Consider the following 24,291-nt stretch of genomic DNA (forward strand, 5'->3'; position numbering starts at 1 on the left):
GAAAGGCAGAACCTTAGACACAGGTATGACATCAGTGGCTGCCAAAGACTAAGGTGGCTGTCTACCAAGGGGTAACAGAGGACATTTTTTGAGGTAATGGAAAGGTTCTATATCTTGTTTTTGTATATTTTTTGGCATACATTTGTCAAAACTCATTACCAAGTCATAAAAAAGAGTGAATTTTAATTATACAAATTACACTTCAATAAGTTTGACTTTTAAAGAATTAAGTTTGACTTTTAAAGAATGAATTTTAAGAATTTTCTTATTTTTAATCCCTTGGAGTAGTTAAAAGTAAGGATAACTCCATGTTTCTTTAAAATTTGAATGAACTTGTCTATAAAAAACTGTTACACAGGTTTTTCTTTTCTTTAGAGCAATACAACAAAATTCTGTTCTAGTTTATTTTCTAGTTATTGGTCTGTTAAAATTCAATATTCTTTGAGTTTTATAATATAAAATTTCCCAGAAAAAGGTATTAATTATACAGAGATTTTCCAATTTAGAAATACATGCAACACATTTTACAAAAATACATTCTCAAACTAATTTCCATTCCTGACCATGATATTTTCCCAAACTCAATCCTAGACCTCTGTATTCCAGTTCCTTCCCTTCCTTTCTCCCTCCTATCTCTCACTCTCTCCTCACCATCATTTTTCTCAACTCTCTCCTCCTTATAGAAGCTCCAGTAGCTTAGTGCCTAAAGCATCTGACTGCTAACCAGAAGGCTGGTAGTTCAAACCCACCAGCCACTCCTCAGAAAGAAGATTGGGTAATCTACTTACATAGTGATGTTGTTGTTGTTGTTATGTACCATTGAATCGGACCTGCCTCAACCCAAGGAGTGGTCACTATGAGTCAGATCTGACTTGAAGGCAGTGAGTTTTATTTTGTTTCTTTCTCCTTACAGAGGTATTCCATTCTCACAAATCTGATTATACACTAAACTTCTAGATTTAATATGTTACTGCTCTATTTTTAACTCCTACACAATCCCATTTGGAATTAAGTATTACCAAAACCAACTAGAATCCTTCTCCTTAAAGCTGCTCCCATTCTCCCAGTATTGTCAGTCTCAATTGCCAGTTCTTATTTCGGTATAATGCTGTTGGGATTCACACTTCCTTTTCCTTCCTCATTGCCATTAGTTCTGTTTCGGTCAGGCCTGTCACTTCATACTTATATCACTGCAGTAGTCTCTTAATGAGATTCTTTTTTTCCCCCCAGACTCTTCTTCCTACAAGTCTGGACCAACAAACCTTGAAAAGGTCTAATTATCTCATGTCATTTCCCTAAATTAGAATCTATAATTCTGGTAAGTGGCTGGGTCAAGCAAATAAAACTTCAAGAAATTACATAATATTAACAGGCTCACTTCATTTTTTTTGCATCCAATTTCTAGCTACTGTGAACCTCCAACCTTTTGATTAGTAGCAGAACATTTAACTGTTTCTACTACCCAGGGACTCCAAACGCACCCTAAAGGAGCCTAAAAACAAAACCTTGAAAAATTAAAACTAATCTGCAAATAAATTACTATATTGAAAAAAAAAAACCACTTTATAACAACACACACACACACACACATACACACCTGGAATCTCAGAAGAAAAGGATGTGATGAAAGCTACTTAAATCCACAGATTCAATAAGCTCATTTTTCTTTTGCCTGGAGAATTTCCTTTAACATTCCTTTCTGTTCAGTTCTGTTGACAATGAATTCTCCTAGCTTTTTTGGTGTAGCCATTTGCCTTTATTTTCTGAAAGGTATTTTTCCTAGATATACAATTCCAGATAGATAATTTTTTTTGTCTTTTTGTATTTTAAACAGTTTCTCTCCATTGTTTTTCATTGAAAACTTTTGTTGTCATTCTTATCTTTTGTCCTTTTTTATTTGTCCATCTTTGTGTCTTTTTCTGTTTTAGATTTTTCTACTTCAGATTATATCTATCACTGGTTTTGCATAATTTAATTGTGATGCTCTTTGTTGTGTTTTTCTCTGAAACATTACTGAGAGAAATTTTAAAAGATCTAAAAATAAATGGACCAATAAAGTATGTTCATGGATCACAAGACTCACAATCTGTTAAGATGTCAATCTCCCCAACTTTATCTATAGACTCAATACAATCTCACACAAAATCTCAGCAGACGTTTTGTAGAAGTTGACAGTGTGAAATCTACACAGAATTCTGAATAGAAATTTATTGAGGTAACTCATCTTCTAAAACATTCAGCAAGAGAATCTTAAAGTTTGAAGGGCCTTCAAGGATTATTAATTGTATACAGTTAAATGAATTGTCCATTTCCACATAAGAAAAAAGAAGCAGGACCCAGTCCTAAATGTCATACTGTGCTCTTCAGAGTAGTTCATCTTATTACTTATAAGATAAGACCATTTTTCACTTTGGCAAGAGTGAGATTTAGACTCCTCCTAAAGATACCAGCATCTCTTGATGCCTTTATCTGTAGATTAGCCACAATATATCCAAACATGGCCGATAATCATGTAATAAATGCACTGCCATCGATTCAGATCCTACTCATAACGACCCCTCCTTGGGTTTCCAAGGCTTGTAACACTACGGAAGTAGATTGTCCAACCTTCCTTCTGAGGAGTGGCTGATGGGTTTGAACCGCCAGCCTTCTCGTTAGCAATCAAATGCCTTAGGCACTACATAAACCTACAAAAAAATAATAAATCTTCTAAACTCAGTGCCATCGAGTTGGATCTGACTCATAGCAACCCTTCCTTGGGTTTCCGAGGCAGTATCATTACGGAAGTAGACTGCCCAGTCTTCCTTCCAAGGAGTGGCTGGCGGGTTTGAACTACCAGCCTTCTGGTTAGCAGTCAAATGGCTTAGGCACTATGCTACCAGAGCTCCTAAAGTTTAATAGAACTTCAATAAAAATATCTGATCTTAGAGATGAATTAACTATTCATAACTTATTATTAATAAGATATATTTTAAAGAAATCAGGGATTCATAAAAATGTTTGATATGAATTATTTCATGTTTACTGTTAAAACACTAGAATTATAGCTGATTTCATTAAAAAAGCTACTGATATCAGGCTGGTGCCATAATTTCTTGTTTATTTGTTATGTAATACAAACCTAATACATATTCACAGCCTTCATTCTCTACTCTGAGCATTTCTAGCCCTGGGGAGCTGAGACAGTAAGACTTGCTTCTTCACTGGTATGTGGATTGGGTTTTCAGGGCATTCTCTATATGATGACCAATTATCATTTAACATGAACAGCTAAACACTCATAAGATAACCTTGGCAGCATAGCTTAGTCTAATCACATGACTGAAGGTTTGTTTTTCCCCTTTTTAAAGTTAGTAATGCCACATGGTACCCTAACCATTTTGACTCTTAAACACTTCCTGGCTTTTGATTAAATCTTCCCCAGGCAAGATGTTTTAAAGAATTAATTACTTGTAGCTTATAGCTTTGTAAGCTAAAGAAAACCTCTGACCGTGTATTATTTCTGGAAGACAAAGTAAGACTGATTTTTTTTAGTACTGTGATAATGTACTGACATGATACACACATAAAACAAAACCCATCTGTGAAGTCGATTCCAACCCATGGTGACCAGAGTAGAACTGGTGCCAGAGTAAAACTGTACTCCATAGGGTTTTCTTCCAATGGCTGATTTTTTGGAAGCAAATTGCCAGGCCTTTCTTCCACAGAGTTCCTGGGAAGGTTCAAACCAGCAACCTTAGCCAAGTGCAAACCGTTTGTGTCACCCAGGGACCCTTTAGATACACACACAGTGCAGAAGCTTATTAGAAGCCTTTCTATGTATGCATGCAACTCATAAGAATCATCACCAACGTTATAAAGTCCATTTAAAAATGTTTATAAGAAGTTAATAAACAATAATGATCACATCCTACTTACAAGGGTTCTAAATGCTGTAGTATTTATCATGTGCCTTATACATGGCAGAAACTCAGAGATGTGAGTCTGAGTCTTTAACTAGAAGTGGTGAATATAAAATGCAACTATTTTAAACCCCTAGTTACAAGAAGTGCATAGAAAATTAGCACATTCCCTACTATCATAACAAAATAATTGAGAAAAAGTACTTGTATTACTTCCTAATTTTATAGGTTACCAGGTAAGAAGAACACATTGTACAAAAGAGGCATCATAAATGTTGTTGACTGATAAATATTGTTTCAGAGAAAATATGTGGAAAACTGGAATAAATCAAAATGGATAGAATAGCTAAACAAAACAATTAGATAAAAATTTTAAGAAAATTACTAAATTACATAAAATTTCCATCATAAAATATTTTTTACATAAGCACTTGAAAATCAGTACCAAAACCAATGTCTGTACTAGCAATACTTGAAGCCGTAAAAGATCAATCAATATCTTAATATAAAATTATGTAAACAGTAAAACTAATTCTCTCTTAAACACAGAATTAAAAAAAGTATAAAGCTCTGACACAAGATTTACAAATGTGAGAATAATGTGGCTAATTGTCTATAATGAGTTTACCTAGATTTTGTGTTAAAAAGTAAGTAATCATGAGTAGTATTTATACATATATATATATTTTAAAAAAAGATGGAATAGACATCATAATTTCCTGTTCTGGAACTTAAAAACAGTAGTGTTAAAAAAAACAAGTAACAAGCATGTTACAATAAAAATAAAGCTATATCCATTTTGTGAGCAATAAAGTTCTGTTTCAAGTAACAGAGAATTCCAAATATGACAATTAAATTTGATAAAACTTAAAACTAAATTTCTTTAAACTTCTTTTAAAATAAGGACTTGTATAAATAAATCTGAACTTTTCACTTTAAAATTAAAAACATATGGGCAAAAAAATTATGACTTTCATGTTTTTTTTGCTAGTTTACTTAAAGAATAACATAACATTATGTCTTTATTTTTTTAGTTAAAGGAATAGAGAGTGGCAAACTAACAAATTATAGTGAAAATAGAAAATCAATTGCTTTACCAAATTGAATAGATCAAACTACATCTTGGGAGTCAAAATTCTGAACAAAATTTTTTATCAATAAGTTCAAGAATCACTTAAATGTTCACACAATATAAAAAATGCCATTATATCAAATTTTATTCACTATAAAACTATTTTTTGCTGTAAATTCATTTAGCAGAGTAGCCAAAATATATAACCACTGTGCCTACCTTTTTATCATACACATCTTGCCAGTTCACTCCAGAAAAGAAACTGTGTCTCATAATTTCTTTCGCATCATCTGGTCCTCCACCAAGGCTATGAGGACAGAAATAAAATCAAATGAGTAAAAATGTTTACATAAGCCCATGCATGACAATTTTTTTGGTAAAAGTGTAATTTTCTTTGTGATAGCTTGTGTGATTGTTGTAAGATCTAACATATATAATATGCCATTAATAAGACAGTATAGCATTTGAAAATGAGCATATAGGCTTTGAAGACAGGCCTGAAAGAATAAATTAGCTTGGCACTTACTGGTTGTGTGTCAACAGAACAGTTTCTTAACTTCACTATCCTCATCTGTAAAGTAGGAACCATAATACACTAACCTCATGGATTATTGCAAAGGTTAGAAATAATATAGATATGCACACAGAACATTAAATATTTATCATTGTTTCTGATTCAATAAACTAAATTTCTCTTAGAATTATTCAAATGAAAATACACCTGTTACCATAAATTCTGAAGTGACTAAATAATTGGTTAGAATTAGTGATTAAATAATTGGTTAGAAAAAATAATTAAGAGCATTGTTAATAGATGAGATTCATAGGCTATTTTCATGTCTCAAATTCCCACAAAAACATTACTGATAATCTGTAAAATACCACTGCCACTGCAATGTAAATTAAAACTTTAAAAAGTAACATCTCTCTTGCCTCCTAATTTTTAAAGGTACTCATATTTATCTGATATGGGACACAGTATTCTATTCAATTCAGATGTTTTATGGCTTCCCCATTTATTTTTACAAAAGCATTAAGTTTTGAAAACAACAATTCAAAATCAGATAATGTGATGATTTAGTATTATTTGGTATGCATGACCAGTTCTTCTTATAACCTTGTAAAATAGACTATAATAATATAGAATATACTGGGAGCTCTGGTAGCGTAGTGCCTGAGGCACTTGACTGCTAACCAGAAGGCTGGTTGTTCAAACCCACCAGCCACTCCTCGGTTCAAATCCACCAGCCACTCCTCAGAAGGAAGATGGGGCAATCTACTTCTGTAGTGATACTGCCTGGGAAACCCAAGGAGGGGTCACTATGAGTCATATCGACTCAATGGCAGTGAGTCTGGTTTTGGTTTTGGTTTGGTTTCTGGATACCAAAAAGGAAGGAAGGGAGAAAGGGAGGAAAGACAGAAAGGAAGAAAGTCAGGGGGAAAGAAAAAGAGAAAGAATATGAATAAAGAGGAAAAGAAAGCAAAGAAAATCTATTTAAATCTGAATTTGGCATGTCATTGTCTGGAACTTGCTCATAGTTAGTTAGGAATGGTAATGGTGCTGGTAAATGCTTAACAAGCAGCCCTCTGGGGGAAATTCTGCATACATAATATATACCTAAGTTTATTGTAAGTTTTACTGAAATAAAGGATGTGTAACCCAAAATTTACAAAAAAAAAAAAAAAACATTCTTTGTGGTAAATTAGCCAACTATTTCTCACAGAACACTTGTGTTAATTTTTGCTGAATTGTTGTATACAAAGCCAAACAATGGATATAGTAAGTAGGTCATATATAAATATGGGTTAATATTTTTATGTTAAATAGTAAGAGAGTGATACAACAGAGACATACATCTGTTGTATGTCAGAACATCATTTGTTTGTCAATGATATGAGTGACTTTGTTGAGTGGCTGTTTTTGAACAATGGAAGAATATTTCCTCAAATTTTTGTGGTATTCACAATGTAATGACTACAGACATAACAAATTTTTTAATTTAATCTGAAATATTAACATTTCTCCCATCACTTTCTTAAGTCTAAACAATCAACAAAACAACAAATCAAATCCTGATTTATAGTGTTTGCTGATATCCCTGGTGTAAATACTCCACCATGGCCAATTTCAAGCTATAATATGATGTCAATCAACATGGAGGTGGAAAAAAATGCACATTATATGGTATACTCATATAGATAGAATGGATGTAAATAACCTCAAGACAAAGAGAATAGTGAAGTGTAACAAAATTATTAAGAAGTGATCAGTTGTAAGTATTATCTTTGTTTTTAATATACTTGATTTAATTTTAAGTAATTTAATTCATTATAATGACTGAGTTTAATTCACAACATTTTTGCAAATTTAACAACTGGCTCTCCTGAGCTGGTAAGTGGCAGCTCCAACACATCATTGAGTAGGAAGCAAACCAAACAAACAACTCTACAATTCTAATGAATTCTGGTATTGTTAGGTGTATGAAACAGGATTGAGAAGGACCTAACATTCTCTGACACACTGTCAGAATGGAAAATAAAAATCAGCTGATACCTAAAAGTCTGTAGTAATGATCAGTGGATTCTACAACCTGGGTCTCCTACTCTCAGATCCATAAAGAATTCACTAAATGTACCACTCCCTTGAGATGGGACTTTTAGATTAGAGCAGATTAAAATAGCTGTGCTCACTTGGAAACTTCAATTGTCAATTCTGTATCCTCTTACTTCTTTTATCATTCCTATTTAATCATTCACAAAGCTCTATTTGTTGCTCTTTTATCACTACTTCAGAAGGGACCTCAATTCTTACCTGGACAATTCCACAACTACTCTACCTGCCTACCTGGCCCTTCATTCTTCTAATATATTCAACAAAGTTGACAAGTTACCTTCTCATAGCATAGTTCTATCTATCTATCATACCATCCCTTACTTTAAATACTTCAGTGGCTTCTCATCCCCTTCTGAATAAAGATTAAATATTTTCTAAGAAACATAAGGTCCTTTAAAATCTAACATATCAGCTTCATCTCTCAATGTTACTCAACTCATACTCTACACTCTAGTCATTGACCTCCTCAAATGTCATGCTCATTTGCAATTCCAGCTGTATTATACATATACATTTTTCTGCTTGGAATGACATTCTCCTATCTGTAAACTCCATTTCCTTCATGAACCAACTCAAGTCTTTCCATTCTCTACAGAAGGCTAACAATTTCAACAGCAATCTGTACATAGGTTGACCCGAGCATTTATTGCATTTCAATAAATGTATGTTTTGTGAACATCCAGAGCAGAAACCTGTTCATCCTGTTCACCTTTGCACTGCCAAGATCTTATTGGCATGGAGGAACTTGATACATCTATTATAAAAGGAAATATTAGATAATTGAAAATGTCTCATGTCTTTGGAACAATGCTAATGTGAACAAACTGCCAAGAGTTGTTCTACACACCAACCCACTAACATTTTAGAAATTTACCTCACATCTATTCAAATATCACTAAGCACCTACTATGTGCTATCCATTAATGGGGGCAAAAAAAAAAATGAGATATAGATACATAAACCACAAGAACAATTTTGTTTTACTAGCCACTTACAGAGGGCCATAAAGGAAAGGATAGTAAAAGTTACCTAAAGAAGAATTGAGTAAAGATTCACTGCCCTCGAAATCCAAGCCAAATATTAAATCCCAAAGTCAAGTAGGTAAAATGGAAATCATAGCTCTATTTAAAGACTTATCTTTTACTAAGTGCAGTTCATTACATTATTTGTAAAATAATCTAACTAAGTGGTACATATTTAAAAACCTGAACCAACTGAGAAACAGATGCATTGCAAATGAGACATGAAAGTCACACAGAATGGTAGAAATCAAGACGACTTGATTTCTACTCTTGCTTCTGCAAGAATTTTTTGACTCTGGATAAATCACTTAACCCTCTCTGGCTCTCTGTTTTCTCCCCCAAGCAAAGGAAGATGGCAGTAACATCTGCCCTATTTAATTTACAAGGCTGCTGAAAAGGCAAAAGGGAGATAGTAGATGTGAAAGTGGTTTGAAAGAAAACAGAAACACTTTACAAATACAAGGTAATATCTGAGTTACTATGATCATGAAATACATCTTTAAATGGTTTTCCACTAAGCAAAAAGGTGGTACCTCTTCTATTATGTTCGTATATTTCTGCATAAGATAAAATCATGTTAATTATGAATTTAAAAGCTAGATGTATGTAATGGAAGCCATCGCTAAAGGTAGACAAAGCACAAATTTCAAAATTCACTCTTCCCTTCACACATTTTATTAAGAACCAATCATAAATAGAACATTATGACAAAACATTATGTTAGGTATTAGGGAAAATTCAATACTACATAAATGGAAGATATATACATATATAAAATGCATACACACACAGTAACGGACATTTTAGAATTAATAGTGATTTCACATATGATTTATAAAACGTATGTGTAAAAAAATATATGAACATGACCAAAGAATGCCGCAGGTCACTGAGCAAAGCAGCAAAGGCTGTAGCCTTCTTTAGGTCATAGCTATATCTAGAACAATAACAGGAATAACTACAGAAAGACTTTGTTTTGAACAATCAATCCTTTTAGCCTGCCTAGAAAAAGAATATTTTCCAGTAATAAACAAAAATATAGTTATATATGTTAATACAGGTTGGGGGGAATGGAGAAATACAGAAATCATTCTATTGTCACAATGTAAATCAGCAGAAATGTAAAGGCCCAGAGAGACTGGAAGGAAAAATGGGATTCAACAGGGCAATTAAGAAATTGTTAACTCATAATATGAATAATAAGGAGCTCTGGTGTATAGGGGTTAACCATTTGGCTGCTAACTAGAAGGTTGGTGGTTCAAACTCATCAGCCACTCCATGGAAGAAAGATGAGGCAGTCTCCTTCTGTAAGGATTTCCAGCCTTGGAAATCCAATGGGGGTCACTATGAGTTGGAATTTGACTTGATAGTGGTGAGTTTGGTTTAATACGAATAATGAAACTCAATATCCTTCTTTGGAAAAATCTTTATAATATTTCCAAGTTAAGGAAAAGTTGAGGACATTTTTTAAATGTTCAGTGTTATGCAGTTAAAAATAAGTCAGTGATTCAGTGGGAAGCCACTGTGGAGTCAGTTATATTTGAATTAGTTCCTGTATCATCATTTCTAACCCTGTTCATCATTAACTCACTGAGCATTACTTAAGACTTACCGTTTATTTGGATCCTTTATTAAGAGCCCTGAAAGCAATGATTTTGCATCTGAAGAGAGTGTTCGAGGAAATTTAATGTCCTCCATTAGTATTAGTTCAAAAAGTTTCTCATGGTCTTGGTTGTAGAAAGGTAACCTCCCGCACATCATTTCATACATGACAACTCCTAGGCCCCACCAGTCCACTGCTCGACCATAGTCGTTATCTTCTAACACCTAAAAACAAAACCAGTAAAAAGATTGACTATTACACTTTAACTTTTAAAGCATTAAGCATAAAACTTACATTTTTACATAAAAATGAATTGCAACTGTTAAGATCTTGGCAGGCTTGACTTTTAAACTATGAAGCATTCTTAAACATACAAATCACACCAAATATATGAAATGCTCAATATATACCCAGAAATGATAAGTGTACAGAAAAAGGGGACAGGTCATATAACAAAAATCCAAATAAATGAGATTATGAGAGCACTAAGGATCAAATGAAAAGAGTTAGCATATCTGTATATTTTCTCTCAGGCCTATTTAATTTTTCATCTAAACCAAACCAAACTCACTGCCAACTCATAGCAACCCCTCCTTAGGTTTCCAGGGAGCTCTGGTGGCATAGTGCCTAAGGCACTTGACTGCTAACCAGAAGGCTGGTGGTTCAAACCCACCAGCCACTCCTCGGAAGGAAGATGGGGCAATCTACTTCCGTAGTGATACTGCCTCAGAAACCCAAGGAGGGGTCGCTATGAGTTGGGTCTGACTCGACGGCACATAATAACAACATCACTATGGAAGTAGATTGCCCAACCTTCCTTCCAAGGAGTGGCTGGTTGGTTTGAACCAGCAACCTTCTGGTCAAATGCCTTAGGCACTACACCATCAGAGCTCCTAATTTTTCATCTAGTTCCACTAATGCGGATTTTAAATAATTATTTCTAGCTAGGCCATGTTGATTAAAGAGAACATAATGTACCTTATATATTCTTGTATTAAAAAGAACTAAGTAACACAGAAGAAGGAAGGAGTCAGTCAACTCCTTTGCAGCAATTTGACCCCTTCACTCTGAAATTCAGTATTTATAAATGTAATGAACTGGTTTGGTCATCAACACACACACACACACACACACACACACAAGAACTAAGTAATACAAACTGAACAGTAAAAGATAGGGGCAAACCAAAGCAACATAATAAAGAAGTGCATAGCGCATGACACAACCATTAAAATAAATCAAAGCTTCAGAGATCTCAACATAGATTATTCTCTCACCATCAACCTCTCCTTATTTACCAATAATTTTACAGAATGCAGACAATCATATTTTGACAGTAACACTGTGATCACCTATAAATTCTATAAAAGGCACCTGGTACACAGGCTATTTAAAGATGGAGGGTTAATTTCAAGGAAAAAGAATAGTCACTTTAAAGATCTATTCAGTACATGTACTAACATCAACATGTTTAAATTCTTTTAGGAAATATTTAATCAAGGAAGTGAATACTGAGGTTTATTGTTTGGGTTGCAATAAACTATAATACCCAAAGTTTAGTACCTTACACAAAAATTTCTGTTTAACACAAAAAACAAAAACCATAGACTTAGTATTTGTGTGGTACATTTTCTAAATTTGTTTCCCAAAAATACATTATACACAAAATAAATTCAATAAGAAATTAGTGAAAGTATCTGTTAGGCTAAGTAGATCAACCTGCTCAAATTGAAACACAGTACCTTCCCATTTACACGGAAAAAACGTGGTTTTATCTGTTTATTAGGTTAGTTCCTCATCCAATGAAACTTTCCTCATCAATATAGAACTTCTAATATTTTAAGTAAATATATTTGATTACATATTACCAAATAACTAACATTGTATCTGAATAATTCTAGAGCTACTTTATTTGGTCCTCTCTGTTTAGAGGGAACCAGTTTAAGAAAACCAGATAAAAGAAATTTACTAATGGGATAAATCCTGTAACTGAATTGCATAAGAAACAGTTTGATGCAGAACAGGGCAGAACCCATGTGCTGATTAAGCTTCTTGGTATAAATGAATTAAACACTTCCCTGAAGATTATACCTCTGTGGCATTTTTTCTCAATTTCTGGGAACCAAATCCCATGAAGTGTTTGGTTGCACATAATCAGCCTCAGCAGCTACTCTTTATTTATTTAGCCATTGTTATAAATATATCTATCACACTTTAGCCAATTCAACTTCTTATAGGTGTACAACTTATTGACAGCAATTATAATAATTGCCCAAGCAACTCCATTCTTAATGTGATTTTTCTATCAACCCCCAATTATTTACCAATAATTTCATAGAATGCAGATAACATTTGGATAGTAACATTTTGGTCACCTATAAATTCTATAAAAGGTACCTGATAGACAGGTTATTTAAAAATGGAGGATATAATTTCAAGGAAAAAGAATAGTCACTTTAAAGATCTATTCAGTACATGTATTGGGAAAGTTATAAAAAGATTTTTAATAACTGTATCACTGTCTGTTCTGTGGCTAAAGAGTCAGAACTGCAGTGGCAAGGAATGAACTAGTCTAGTTCCTACATTTTTCCAAAGCTCCTTTGTAAATCACAAATTAACCAAAATATTTTCTAGAAAAATAAAGTAACAAATTATAGTTTCCAGATAAGCCAATCACAAAAGGATAAATATTGTATTACCTCACTTATGCAAAAAGATAAGAAAAGGCAAATGTATAGATAACAACGTTTATTAGTGGCTACCAAGGGCAGGAATGGTTACCAGGGTAAAAGAGGGGTTAACAGGGATAGAAACAGCGTGTTGAGTAAAGGTAGGGTTGCATAGCTTATTCTTGTAATTGCTGTCAAGAAGTTGTGCATCTGTTAAAAGCTGAATTGGGAAAAGTTGTGTAATATATATATATATATATTAACAAGAAAAACAGTAACAAAAAAATTCCACTCTGAGGCTCTTATTTATTTATTTTTTTAAAAAAGAGTAGCTGCAGAGGCTACTAATGTACAATCAAAAAGTTCATGGGATTTGGTTTCTTGGTTTAGAGTTTTAAGGTCATGGTTTCATGGGACATCCCAGTTAACTGGCCTAATAACATGTTTAGTGCTGTTCTACTTCCTAAGTCAATGTGTAGTGCCTAGGGTCTTAAAAGCTTGCAAGTGGCCATGCAAGGCACAACTGGTCTCCACTCACCTGGAACAACAGAGGAAGAAGGAGAGTCAGCAACAGGAGAAAGATATGGAATGTGTGGTAACAGTTTCCATAAACAATTGCCTCCTTTGCCATGAGACCAGAAGTGCTGGGTGGTGGCCAGTTACCATTACTGAATACTGTGATCAAAGATTCCATAGAAGAATCCTGATCAAAAGGGGGGAAATGCAGAAAATAATTTAAAATACTCATGGACTCCAAACTTCCTAGAGCCATGAACATTGGATAAGCCCCTGAAATTATTAATAATCTTTAAACCTGAAACAAAAAAGTATCCACTGAAGTCTTCTTAAAGTCAAACAATAGTTCATTTTAACTAGTAAAAAATACCTGCCTTAAGCATTATGTTCTTTTAAGAACTATATGGGATCAAATTGAAAACAGCAAATCAGAAGATTAGATAGGAATCTGAGGGGGACAGTGAATTTATGTTAATGGAGGAGGAACAACTCAGAAAAGGAAGGTGAGAATGGTTGTACAATTTGAAGAATATAATCAGTATCACTAAATGGTACATGTAGAAACTATTGAATTGGTGTATAAGTTTTGCTGTATATATTTGCAACAACAAAAGTAATACAATTATATAAAAAATTATAATTTCCATCTTTACTCAAAAAGTATTTCAAATTTCTACTTATTTGAAATGAGTAATGTGAGAACAAATAGAAAATAAGAAATAAGCTAGAGAACCAGAAGGAATTCTACTTAAAGAAAGTCTTGCTTATTTTACTTTAAAATACAAGTAAGCTTTTAAAATTATTATATTGCTTCAAAGATCTATTACATGGTCAATTAGTAGAATGTATTGTTTGTGGGATGATATGTAATTGACAAAGGATTTTAACTAATAACAAAAAATTTCAAAATCTTTGTAACCATTTACTGCATTCCTACAGCACCAACAAAATAGTAGCACACATGCAAAAAGAGCCAAATGTGGTTTTTAACCTCTTTTTTCATAAAACCATAAAAAGCATAAAAGCTGGATTAACTACCTCCCGAACTCACATTTCGCCAGCCGGGTTCTCATCCCCAGCTGGCAAAACTGGCAATCCTTTATTTTTGTTTAAATACCTGGTTTGCAGCCAGAAGGGAAAGTGAGTACATAAAAAAAGGTTTTATTTTTGAAGAGGACTAAAAAACAAAACTGCATTGTTAAAAAATCAGATATTAAAATAAAATATACTTTATTCCGCTTGGTAAAATGAATAGACTCTCAAAGTGGTTTTGCTTCTGAACGTAAGTCCTTTAACTGATATGTGTATATATATATACATACATACATACATATACATAATGCTATTAATTAGAACTGGTTGCTGTGCTGTATCACTGTGTAAGGAACAAAACTGATGTAATGTAGTCTTATTGACATGTAAACTTACGAAATGCTGAGAAAAAGACACCTTAGCAATTCAGCCAGCCCTTTTTCCAGAGACTTTGCTATCAATTAAAAGACAGACTTTTGCTCAACCAGATATTCCCACCCCTAAAAAACTGGGTGATGAAATAAACGAGAAATAAAAATAAAAATGGTTACAATACTCTGTATATGGATATATAATATAAAACATGTTCCCATTCTTCAAATAATACCCTTTCTCCTTCTCTCTCCTTAAATCTTAAGCATTTCAAAACATACTGCTTTGAGATGATACGGAATTTCAGTCAAATCAACTAATTCAAATACAATAGCTTCATTCATATTGTTTTAAGGAGCTAATCTTTCTTATTTTTTCCAAAATTATACCAACATATACAATTTACAATCATTGAACCTAAGCGTTTCAATTACCCAGGCTACTTCTGACTTTTCCCCCCTCCTAGCAAAAAGGTTAATTTATTTCATGGTTATCATGAGAGCTGATTCAATGAGTATGGTAAACAGTGATATGAAGTGCAGGTACAAAAATGGTAAAGTACATTTCAATTTCATGAAAATGTTATGTATCATACAGTTTGGACATAATTACAGATCAAAGTCTGTTCCTGGAGAAATAATCTGATAAAAGCTTTATTTTGGAAAGTTAATACAAAGAATGTGACTCTTAAAAGCAATCTCACTAACTTTTAAATTAAGCTTAAGGTGTAATATGAATGTAGACATTTGGTATTTCTTTCTATCCCTACTGTCCGCTGTAACTACAGATGTAGCTATATATTATACCTACATTTAAAACAAGTGCCCAAGCAGAGATAAAAGAAATATAAGGTTAGAAATGATGAAAAGTCATCAAATCAAAACCTAAACAGAGCACAAACTCAAGGACACATGAATCAGTATCAATTTTTCTACCAGGAGCCACAGATTGCTTCGTTTTCCAATATAAGAAAACTTAAGATTCAAGAAGGTCACAGCAGGTGCCAATTACTATTAAATATTATGGCAACATTTGATGTACACACCACCACTTATTAAAAACAAACAACTGAATTTTTAAAAATTACTATGAATAGCTTTTGATGATTAATTGGAAAGAATGATACTGAGTAACAAGCTATGTATTTTAAAACGATACTATTAATTAAAATTCCCAATGTAAATATGTATTTGGCTAATGGGCATTTTCAAAAACCATATTCTTTCCAATATTATTTTACCAATTAGGATTTACTGGGAGGTTGAAGGAACATCTCTGTCATTTTGCTCCCCAGGCCACACAATGCACCCAAGGCAAGCAATTTTAAGGAGTCTATGTATGCCCTGGAGTAGCTTACTGCTCAATCAATAATCCTGACAGAACAGATGGGGAAAAAAAGTTAAACATCTAAACAAACTGTCTGCACACCTATGTTGTGAAAGTAAACTGCGAACTTGGATGCACCAATTCACTGCTAATTCAAAAAAAAATTTTTTCCCCTGGTAACCTTATACTTCAGGTAACTGATATGTGTATGTTTTAAATGCAAACATGTATCTATACACTCCATCATTAATAGAAGTCTTTCATATATTTTTAACATCACATTTGCAAAAATAAATAAATAAATAAGTAGTAGAAAGAAAACAACAACAAAAACAAAAAATCTCCTAATCTGGATTTAAAAATGCATTGATATACTGTAACTTCAGGAGAAGTGTACATTTCATTCATAAGAACTGCAAATTCCATAGTTTTTTGGTATTTTGTTCATTAATAGGTACTTTACAACCAGGTTTCAACTGTTCTAGTAATTCTTAAGAGACTAAAACTATAAATGCCATTTTCTGTGAATCAGAATGCTGTAAGCTTTATGGCCATTTCTAAGCATACACACACAAAAATCTGCATACAGTCAAGCACTGTAATTTAAAAAGCAAACTCTGGCTCGAACAGGCAAACTCTCTGAACAAGAGAAAGCTTAAATGGATATTAAGATGATGATTCTGTCACACACATACATTATCTGCCTGTTGATTTTATAATTCCTTTCTTATCTAGAATCAACAGACATGAGATTCTAAGAAACTGAGTCTTTGTAACTGCAGTAAAAATAGCCATAATAGAATACTATAGGATAATTACTAGTGTTCCCAGTAAGAGTTAGTCTTGTATACGTTCTCATGCTTCAGAGAATTTAAAAATGAACCTTGTGCTTAAACTAGCATCATACCAAAGTATGAAATGCAAATATTCTGGTAAAGCCAAAGGGCCATATAACATTGAAAAGAACTTCAGGTGTGAACAGCTACTATAAGAATTAACAGACCTCTAGGTAAGTAACAGCTGACACATAAACACTGGTAAGCATTAGCACTGAACTAAAAACACAATTTTAGTTCATATTTAAGCAAAATTCAATTAGGGCACAAAGTGGGATGGATTTTTAACATCATCCAGAAACAGTATAAAAACGCACTTTCGCAAAGAAAGAAGCTTAAACACAGTCAATTAAATACCAATTCACAGCTTATAAGGGCAGTTAATTCTTAAATTCTTAAACATGAATTATTTAAATTCTTATTTAATTTAAATTCATATTCTTAAATATGAATTCTAACTATAAAGCAGACAACTTCCATCTGAACCAATCACCATGCTCCATTACTTAATATTCTCTTTAATATTGGCCCTTAGGCCTTTTGGGAACTATCAGGAAAATCAAAGTTCTCAAAACCACTTTGGGAAGATAGGGGTTAAAAAAAAAATTGTTAATAAAATACTAGTTGTACAAAGTCAGTTTTACAGAGGTTACTGAAGCAACTTTTTCTTTTTACAAAAAGCTCATTCATTTCTCTTAAAATCTCCCAAAGAAAATGTTGACAGTCTATAAAATGATAACGTTTACATTTATTTTTTGTTGGATTATAAATAAGTAAATAAAAGCACATTTAATACATTTAAATCAAGTTAGGTTCTACAACTCCAGCTACCTACCCCAACTTCTTACTGGCACCACTGTTAAGCCTGAATGTATGTGACTCTCAACTCATTGTTTGGCTTAAAATTTATATGGAATTAAATGTTCATTTGTGTTATTACTGATGTAGCATCACAATGACTTTGAGAAAAACTTTGTATCAAAATAGTCTGATCTAATTCAGATATAGTATTTTCAAATTATTATGTTAAAGGTAGGCCTCACAAGAAAAATGAGTAAGATTACAGTAAGTGTGTATTTTCTAAAAATGGAGTTCAGAAAACTAAGATAAATGCATCAAAAAAAGCTTTTCCAGACACTGGTAGAAAATCATATTTTACACTTAAGTGAAATAAAATTATATACATTTTCTTCTAAATAGCAACCACAACTAGATACTATATATTTCCTAACAATCATGTCATTTTTCTGCAATCTTTTTGTTAGTTCTAACTTGATTATGAAATAATTTTTATTTTTACACTATTACAGAAGTGCATTTCTCTAGGTTTCCAAAACCACCTTATTCAACCTTCCCCATCTGTCACCATCTGCTTCTTTTTAGCATGTACTTTTTGTGTGATCACATAAGCATGTGAAAAATAACTAACATTCAGATGATTATCTGCTGGTACATTTGAGGACTGGGCATAATAAAAGTGAACTGCCAAAACGTACTTAACACTTTTAATTTTGTTGGGTCTTGCATGTAAGCTACATTTGATTTTCAAACTGTTTTACAGTTGGAAAGTTGATCAGGTACTGCTAACTCAAGAGCAAAGCTGAGACTCTAAATAATTAGCACTGCATGCATAAAATGGTTTGGATTCAATGAGAGCCAAATCAAATAATAAAATTTAACAGAAAGAGTTTATATGTGATTTCTAATTTCTTTTATAACCTCTAGGTGTGAAAAGATCATATAAACTACACAAACAAAATCTCTTCAAGATACTTTATGACCCATAATTTACTGTAGGTCAACTTTATTCCCTTCCAATATAAGAAAGAACAAAAAATGCTCATTTAAAACTGTACATCCAAATGCATTTTTTAGCGATTTAACACACTAAATGAATAGCTTATGTCCCTGGCTAGGAGTAGAGTTTTACAACTGCTTTTAAAGCAAGCAAACAAAAAGTGATTTTTTTTCCCCTTTAACAATAAAGATCTTTAATTCTTCTCAGGTTGGAAAAATTACATTGTAAGCTCTACAGTTCAAAGGAGGTAAGATAACAAATCTATTTTTTGAAATACTATTTTTTCACAAATGGCATATATAAACTGCAAACCTTATCTTTTCTGGCAATCTTTGCAACAAGAAGAAACCGAAGTTGATTTCAAGCTTAAGTTTATTTTAAAATCGTCTATGAATTTAAATCAGTAAGGTTTAATGAATTGGTTTTGAACTGATTTCTTACACTCTTTTAGATATACTTTTGAGACACTTTGATTTATCTTTTACTAGCAAAGTATTTCTACCACATTAGAACAATTTAAAAGGTAAAGGATGGCCACCAAAGAATAGCTGAAGTAAAGGCTGTAGTGAGATCTCTACATAATAAGTAATCAAGTGTTATACAAGAACAGGAGAAGAGAAAATAACTGACAGTCACTCCTAAAATAAGGAGTATTCAAGAGTGAATGTCAGGTCTGATAAACAACTATATTCTATAACTCTCAAGAACAAGCTGGCATCAACAATGACATGCACTAGAAATTTACAGGTTCAAAAAAAGTGAGATACCACTTGAAGTAAGGGAAGAGACTAGATTCAGCTCTTGTCAGTCCCTCTCTAACAATGATCATGTACATTTGATCACTTTATTGCCTTGCTCTCAATTCGAGAGTGAATTTTTCTCACCCACAGGACCAAAGGACCAAAGATAAACTCCTCTGCACTGCAATCACTATCAATATGCCCACACTCCTCTCCCCCTGCTTCCTCTTTGCTGCCAATGGACCCTTCCAACAGTCTAAGCACATTCCTTTTCCTTGCACTACACTAGTATATAACTCTGGTAAAACAATTATCTTCTTATCCAGTAAAATTACTTTACACAACTTATCATCTTGGTAAGCAGCAAGCAACATAAGGGCAAAAAACATTTCTTACTATTTTCTATTACCAGCATCTAACATAATGCCTTACACTTAGTAAATATTCAATAAATCTTTGTCAATGAATAGTAATACTGCTCAACGAAATATTGGAGACCAGATTAAGAAGTTAAATTATTGTTTCTAAAAGGGAGGGCAGACGCATTCAAAGTTACCTGATTTAACAATACTTCAGTATATGATGTTGTTGTTGTTATATGCCATTGAGTCGACCCGACTCATAGCGACCCCTCCTTGGGTTTCCAAGGCAGTATCACTACGGAAGTAGATTGCCCCATCTTCCTTCCGAGGAGTGGCTGGTGGGTTTGAACCGCCAGCCTTCTGGTTAGCAGTCAAGTGCCTTAACCACTACGCTAACAGAGCTCCCCTCAGTATATGATACAAGCCCTTAAAATATAAGAAGTAAATTGCATAAGAAGTTAGTTTTTTCAAGATTTGTCATCCTCAAATAGTTAATTACAAAGATTACTATCCCCATAAAAATAGGATGTCACAATTTCAATACATGAATCAAAATGCATCAATCATGCGTATATAACCTACCTTTAAAGACTAGACTTTTGCAATATTAGTTTTTTTTTAAAGGAATACAGAAATGTTTTAAAAATGAAATTGATACTTTCTTGTGAACTGTAAAGTTTCTACTTAGAAACAATTGGACTCTTCTTGCCTTAAATTCTTGGTTTTGTTCTTCAGTTGATGACATTTACATAGAAAACAGTATCTTTGTTTCTTAGATCATCTGCTTCTGCAATGACATGTATTTATCTTCTTCTGAAATAATTTCCCCTAACTGTGACACAACTTATCTTGTTATTCTAAATACAGGATATCATCATTCATGGAAAATGTATAGCAGAGGTAATTGAACTCCAGAAAAACAAAGAACTTGTTTTTCAGGACATTCACAAAAACAATCTTATGCTAGAAAATATGATCTTGTATTTAAATAAACAAGAAGGAATGTTTCTAAAAATTTTACCTAATTCAAGCACAAAAATGGAGAATTTTAACCTCCAGTAGAGTATGTAACAGAGAAGGTCCTATATTTGGCAGCCTCCAAGAAAGTAACAGTTGGAAATTCACTGTATACCAAATATTCTCAGTAACTCAACATTTTTGAGATGTAAATTTAATTCCTAATTGAAAAGAACTATTATAATAATAAACATGGATGCGTTACTATATGTGTGATTGTTAAGGTTATGTGTCAACTTGGCTAGGCTGTGATTCTCAGTAGCTTGGCAGATACTATGTAATCTTTCTAGATTTTGTGATCTGATGTGAGCAGTCAATGACTTGAAAGGTAAGTTTCTTTGGGGGTGTCACTTACAACCAATATACAGGTAAGTGTTGCTTAAAGTCTACATATGTTCTGTGAAATAGGACATTAGTGATTTGGACATTGTGCAAACACCATACAGTCATGTACTGTGTAATGTCCGTTCAGGCAACATCCAATCGCACATATGTCTGTGATCCCATCCTTTTGGGTTAGTGTTGCACACATTCTTGTGCTACTAGGTTGGATTTCAAGCTTCTTCCACTGACCACCTTTAAATTTAAAGAGTCTACTGTTTTGCCGAATATATTTCAAACCAACTGTGGCAGGCATCAGGGTCATTAAATTCAAAGGTGGCAGCTTGAAAACCATCCTAGCAGTGCATGCACAGTGCCAACCCAAAAGGATGAGACTGTGGACATATATGTGGTCAGATGTTGTCTGAACAGATGATATGTAGCATATGCCATATATGGATGTTCTGGCAAAGTTTGCCCTCTCTTGATTCTGTATTCAACTCATCATCCTCTGACTTCCAGTTCTTGGGACCTGAGTCAGCAGCAGCCTGCCATCTGACTTGCTGATTTTGGGTTCATCAGCCCCTGCAACCACGTGTGTTGAGAGAAGCCTCCAGCCTGATGCCTGATCACAGATTTGAGACTTTCCAGCCTCCACAACTGCATGAACTATTTTTCTCTCTTTATATATATAATATATTTATACATATATAAACACTTCACTTGTTTTGTTCCTCTAGAGAACCCAGCCTAAGACATCTGGTACTGAGAGTGGTTGCAGAGGAACAAAATCATTAAGGAGGGGTTTTCTGAATTAGTTCTCAACTCTGGCTAGTCATAAAGGTCCTTATGACTCTGCTTCCAGTACTAAAGAGGGCACTGCTAAGGTAGGGGGAAAGGTGATGCTAAAGGGGCAAGGAGGTCGCATCTTCTGACCTCCTGTAACCCCACAAAAGGAAGACAGAATCACCATCAGCAGCCCAAGGCCTATTCCTGCGAGGCCAGACATGCTGCCTCCCTCTAGCCCTTTCACCAACCCTGACACCAACCATTCCTTCCGCAGAACCCACCACCTCTCTGCTGGGTTGGATAATTCACTGTAGTACACAGAACTCACAGATTAGGGGTTTATTAGGGAAGCAACAGGCTACAATGCAAGTTCAGAAACATGCTCAGTCTCTCTCAGCCCGCCATCTCTTAGCTGACAGTCTCTCTCAGCAGTGCATGTCTCTCGAAGTCTCTCTCAGCAGTGCATGTCTCTCGAAGTCTCTCTCAGCAGTGCATGGCTCTTGCATCTCTCTCAGCAATGCATGTCTCTTGCATCTCTCAGCCATTAGTGAGAGATTCCTTCTGCCTCTAGGAAGGCTCCTTTTGGGCCTGGCAGAGTGGCCAAACTAACCAATTCCAACATCAGAATTCTAAACACCTGAGAGAGAACTTCCCAGAAGATTGCTTCATAACACTCTCAATAGAAACACCCCAGATGGGTAACTTTAATAATCAGGACCTACTCAGTTGCTCATGGCAAATTCCACCACGGAGTTTACAGACTTATGCCTAGAAAAGCCACACTATGCAATTTACTACACCACAGGTGGCAAAAGAAATATGCAAAGTATCAGCCCCAATGGGTCAAATATTTGTGGCAGACAAGGTTCTGTGTGTTTGCATAATTGATATTTTGTACAATTTCTTCAGAATAACAAATACAAGGAAGCTGGTTGGTTCATCCTACTTTTGCAAAACTAAGTGGTGAAAGAAAGGAATGAGCTCAATGCTTCAAAATCACAGCTCAAGTGACATATACAACCTTAAAGTTGACAATGTACCCTGAAAAAAAGCCTCATTTCATTTAAAAAAAAAAATTGTTTTATTGTGATTTGGATGAAAGTTTACAAAGCAAATTCACTTTCCATATAGCAGCTCACACACTTGACTCATGACATTGACTGCAATTTCCCACAATGCAACAGCTCCCCTCCCACTTCCTCTTTGTCTTTCCATTTTCTGTTTCATTGATTTCTGCTTGAATCTTTATTATTTCCTTTCTTCTAGCGTAGGCTTTGCTTGCTGTTCTTTTTCTAATTTTTGGAGATGTTGGTTTAAAGTGTTGATTTTGGCTCCCTTTCTTTTTTGATGTGTGTTGCTATAAATTGGCCTCTGATCTCTGCTTTTGCTGTGTCCCAAAGATTTTGGTATGCTGCATTTTCATTCCCATTTAATTCAAGGAATTAGTTAATTTCAATCTTTAAAAATTTCTTTTATTACCCATTTTCAAGGAGGGTGTTATTCAGTTTCTACATGTTTGCTCTTTTTCTATTGATCTTCCCATTGTTGATTTCTAATTTTACAGCACTGTGATCTGAGAAGATGCTTTGAAGTATTTCTATGTTTTTAAATTTAAGGCTTATTTTACAGCCTAACATATGGTCTATCATGGACAATGTTCCATGTGCACTGGAAAAGAACGTATATTGTACTGTTGTTGGATGAAGTGCTCTGTGTTGTTGTTGTTAGGTGCCGTCGAGTCATTTCTGACTCATGGCGACCCCATGCACAGCAGAATGAAACACTGCCTGATCCTGCACCAGCTCCATGATCCCTGCTATACTTGAGCCCATCATCACAGCCACCGTGTCAATCCATCTCATTGAAGGCCTCCCCCTCTTTCGTTGACCCTACCAAGCATGGCATCCTTCTCAATGGAATGGTCCCTTCTGACAACATGACCAAAATAGGTAAGGTCTGTATCCTGCTCCCTTGTTTCTGCTGCTTTATCTTGCTTCTTTGTGTGGACTGTGATGGTCTGTTGTCTCCAAGACATTGTGGCATTTTTCTATTTAACCATTAGCTATTTGTGAAGAGCAGCTAATGGTGAGCCAGGCACTTCTTGGTATTCGTTTACCATTGGCCAGTTGGTGGAGAAGGAAGTGGTGGCTCTCACTAAGTGGAGCTGCAGGAGGTGTAGGTGTGGTTGCATCATATGGGCATGGTTGCTGTCTCTCACTCAGTTAGACAAAAACAACTACTGAAAAGCCATCAAAAAAGTAAATGGAAGTGGACAAAAAACACACCACAGAAGCACACAG

The 24,291-nt window shown here is 34.2% G+C and overlaps 1 protein-coding gene across 1 annotated transcript in view; it reads right to left on the bottom strand.

Annotated features, from left to right (window-relative positions):
- The window catches only part of AKT3 (AKT serine/threonine kinase 3), a 202,432-nt gene that overhangs the window by 49,570 nt on the left and 128,571 nt on the right, over positions 1–24,291 (bottom strand). The window contains exons 7-8 of the mRNA XM_007949143.2: positions 10,223–10,437; positions 5,194–5,281 (exon numbers count right to left, since the gene is read on the bottom strand). Coding sequence (XP_007947334.2) covers positions 5,194–5,281; positions 10,223–10,437 — 303 coding nt within the window. The remainder of the gene's footprint in view (positions 1–5,193; positions 5,282–10,222; positions 10,438–24,291) is intronic.

The sequence above is a fragment of the Orycteropus afer genome, unplaced genomic scaffold, assembly GCF_000298275.1.
Source record: "Orycteropus afer afer isolate SDZICR_OR568_19922 unplaced genomic scaffold, OryAfe1.0 scaffold00239, whole genome shotgun sequence".
Taxonomy (NCBI): domain Eukaryota; kingdom Metazoa; phylum Chordata; class Mammalia; order Tubulidentata; family Orycteropodidae; genus Orycteropus; species Orycteropus afer.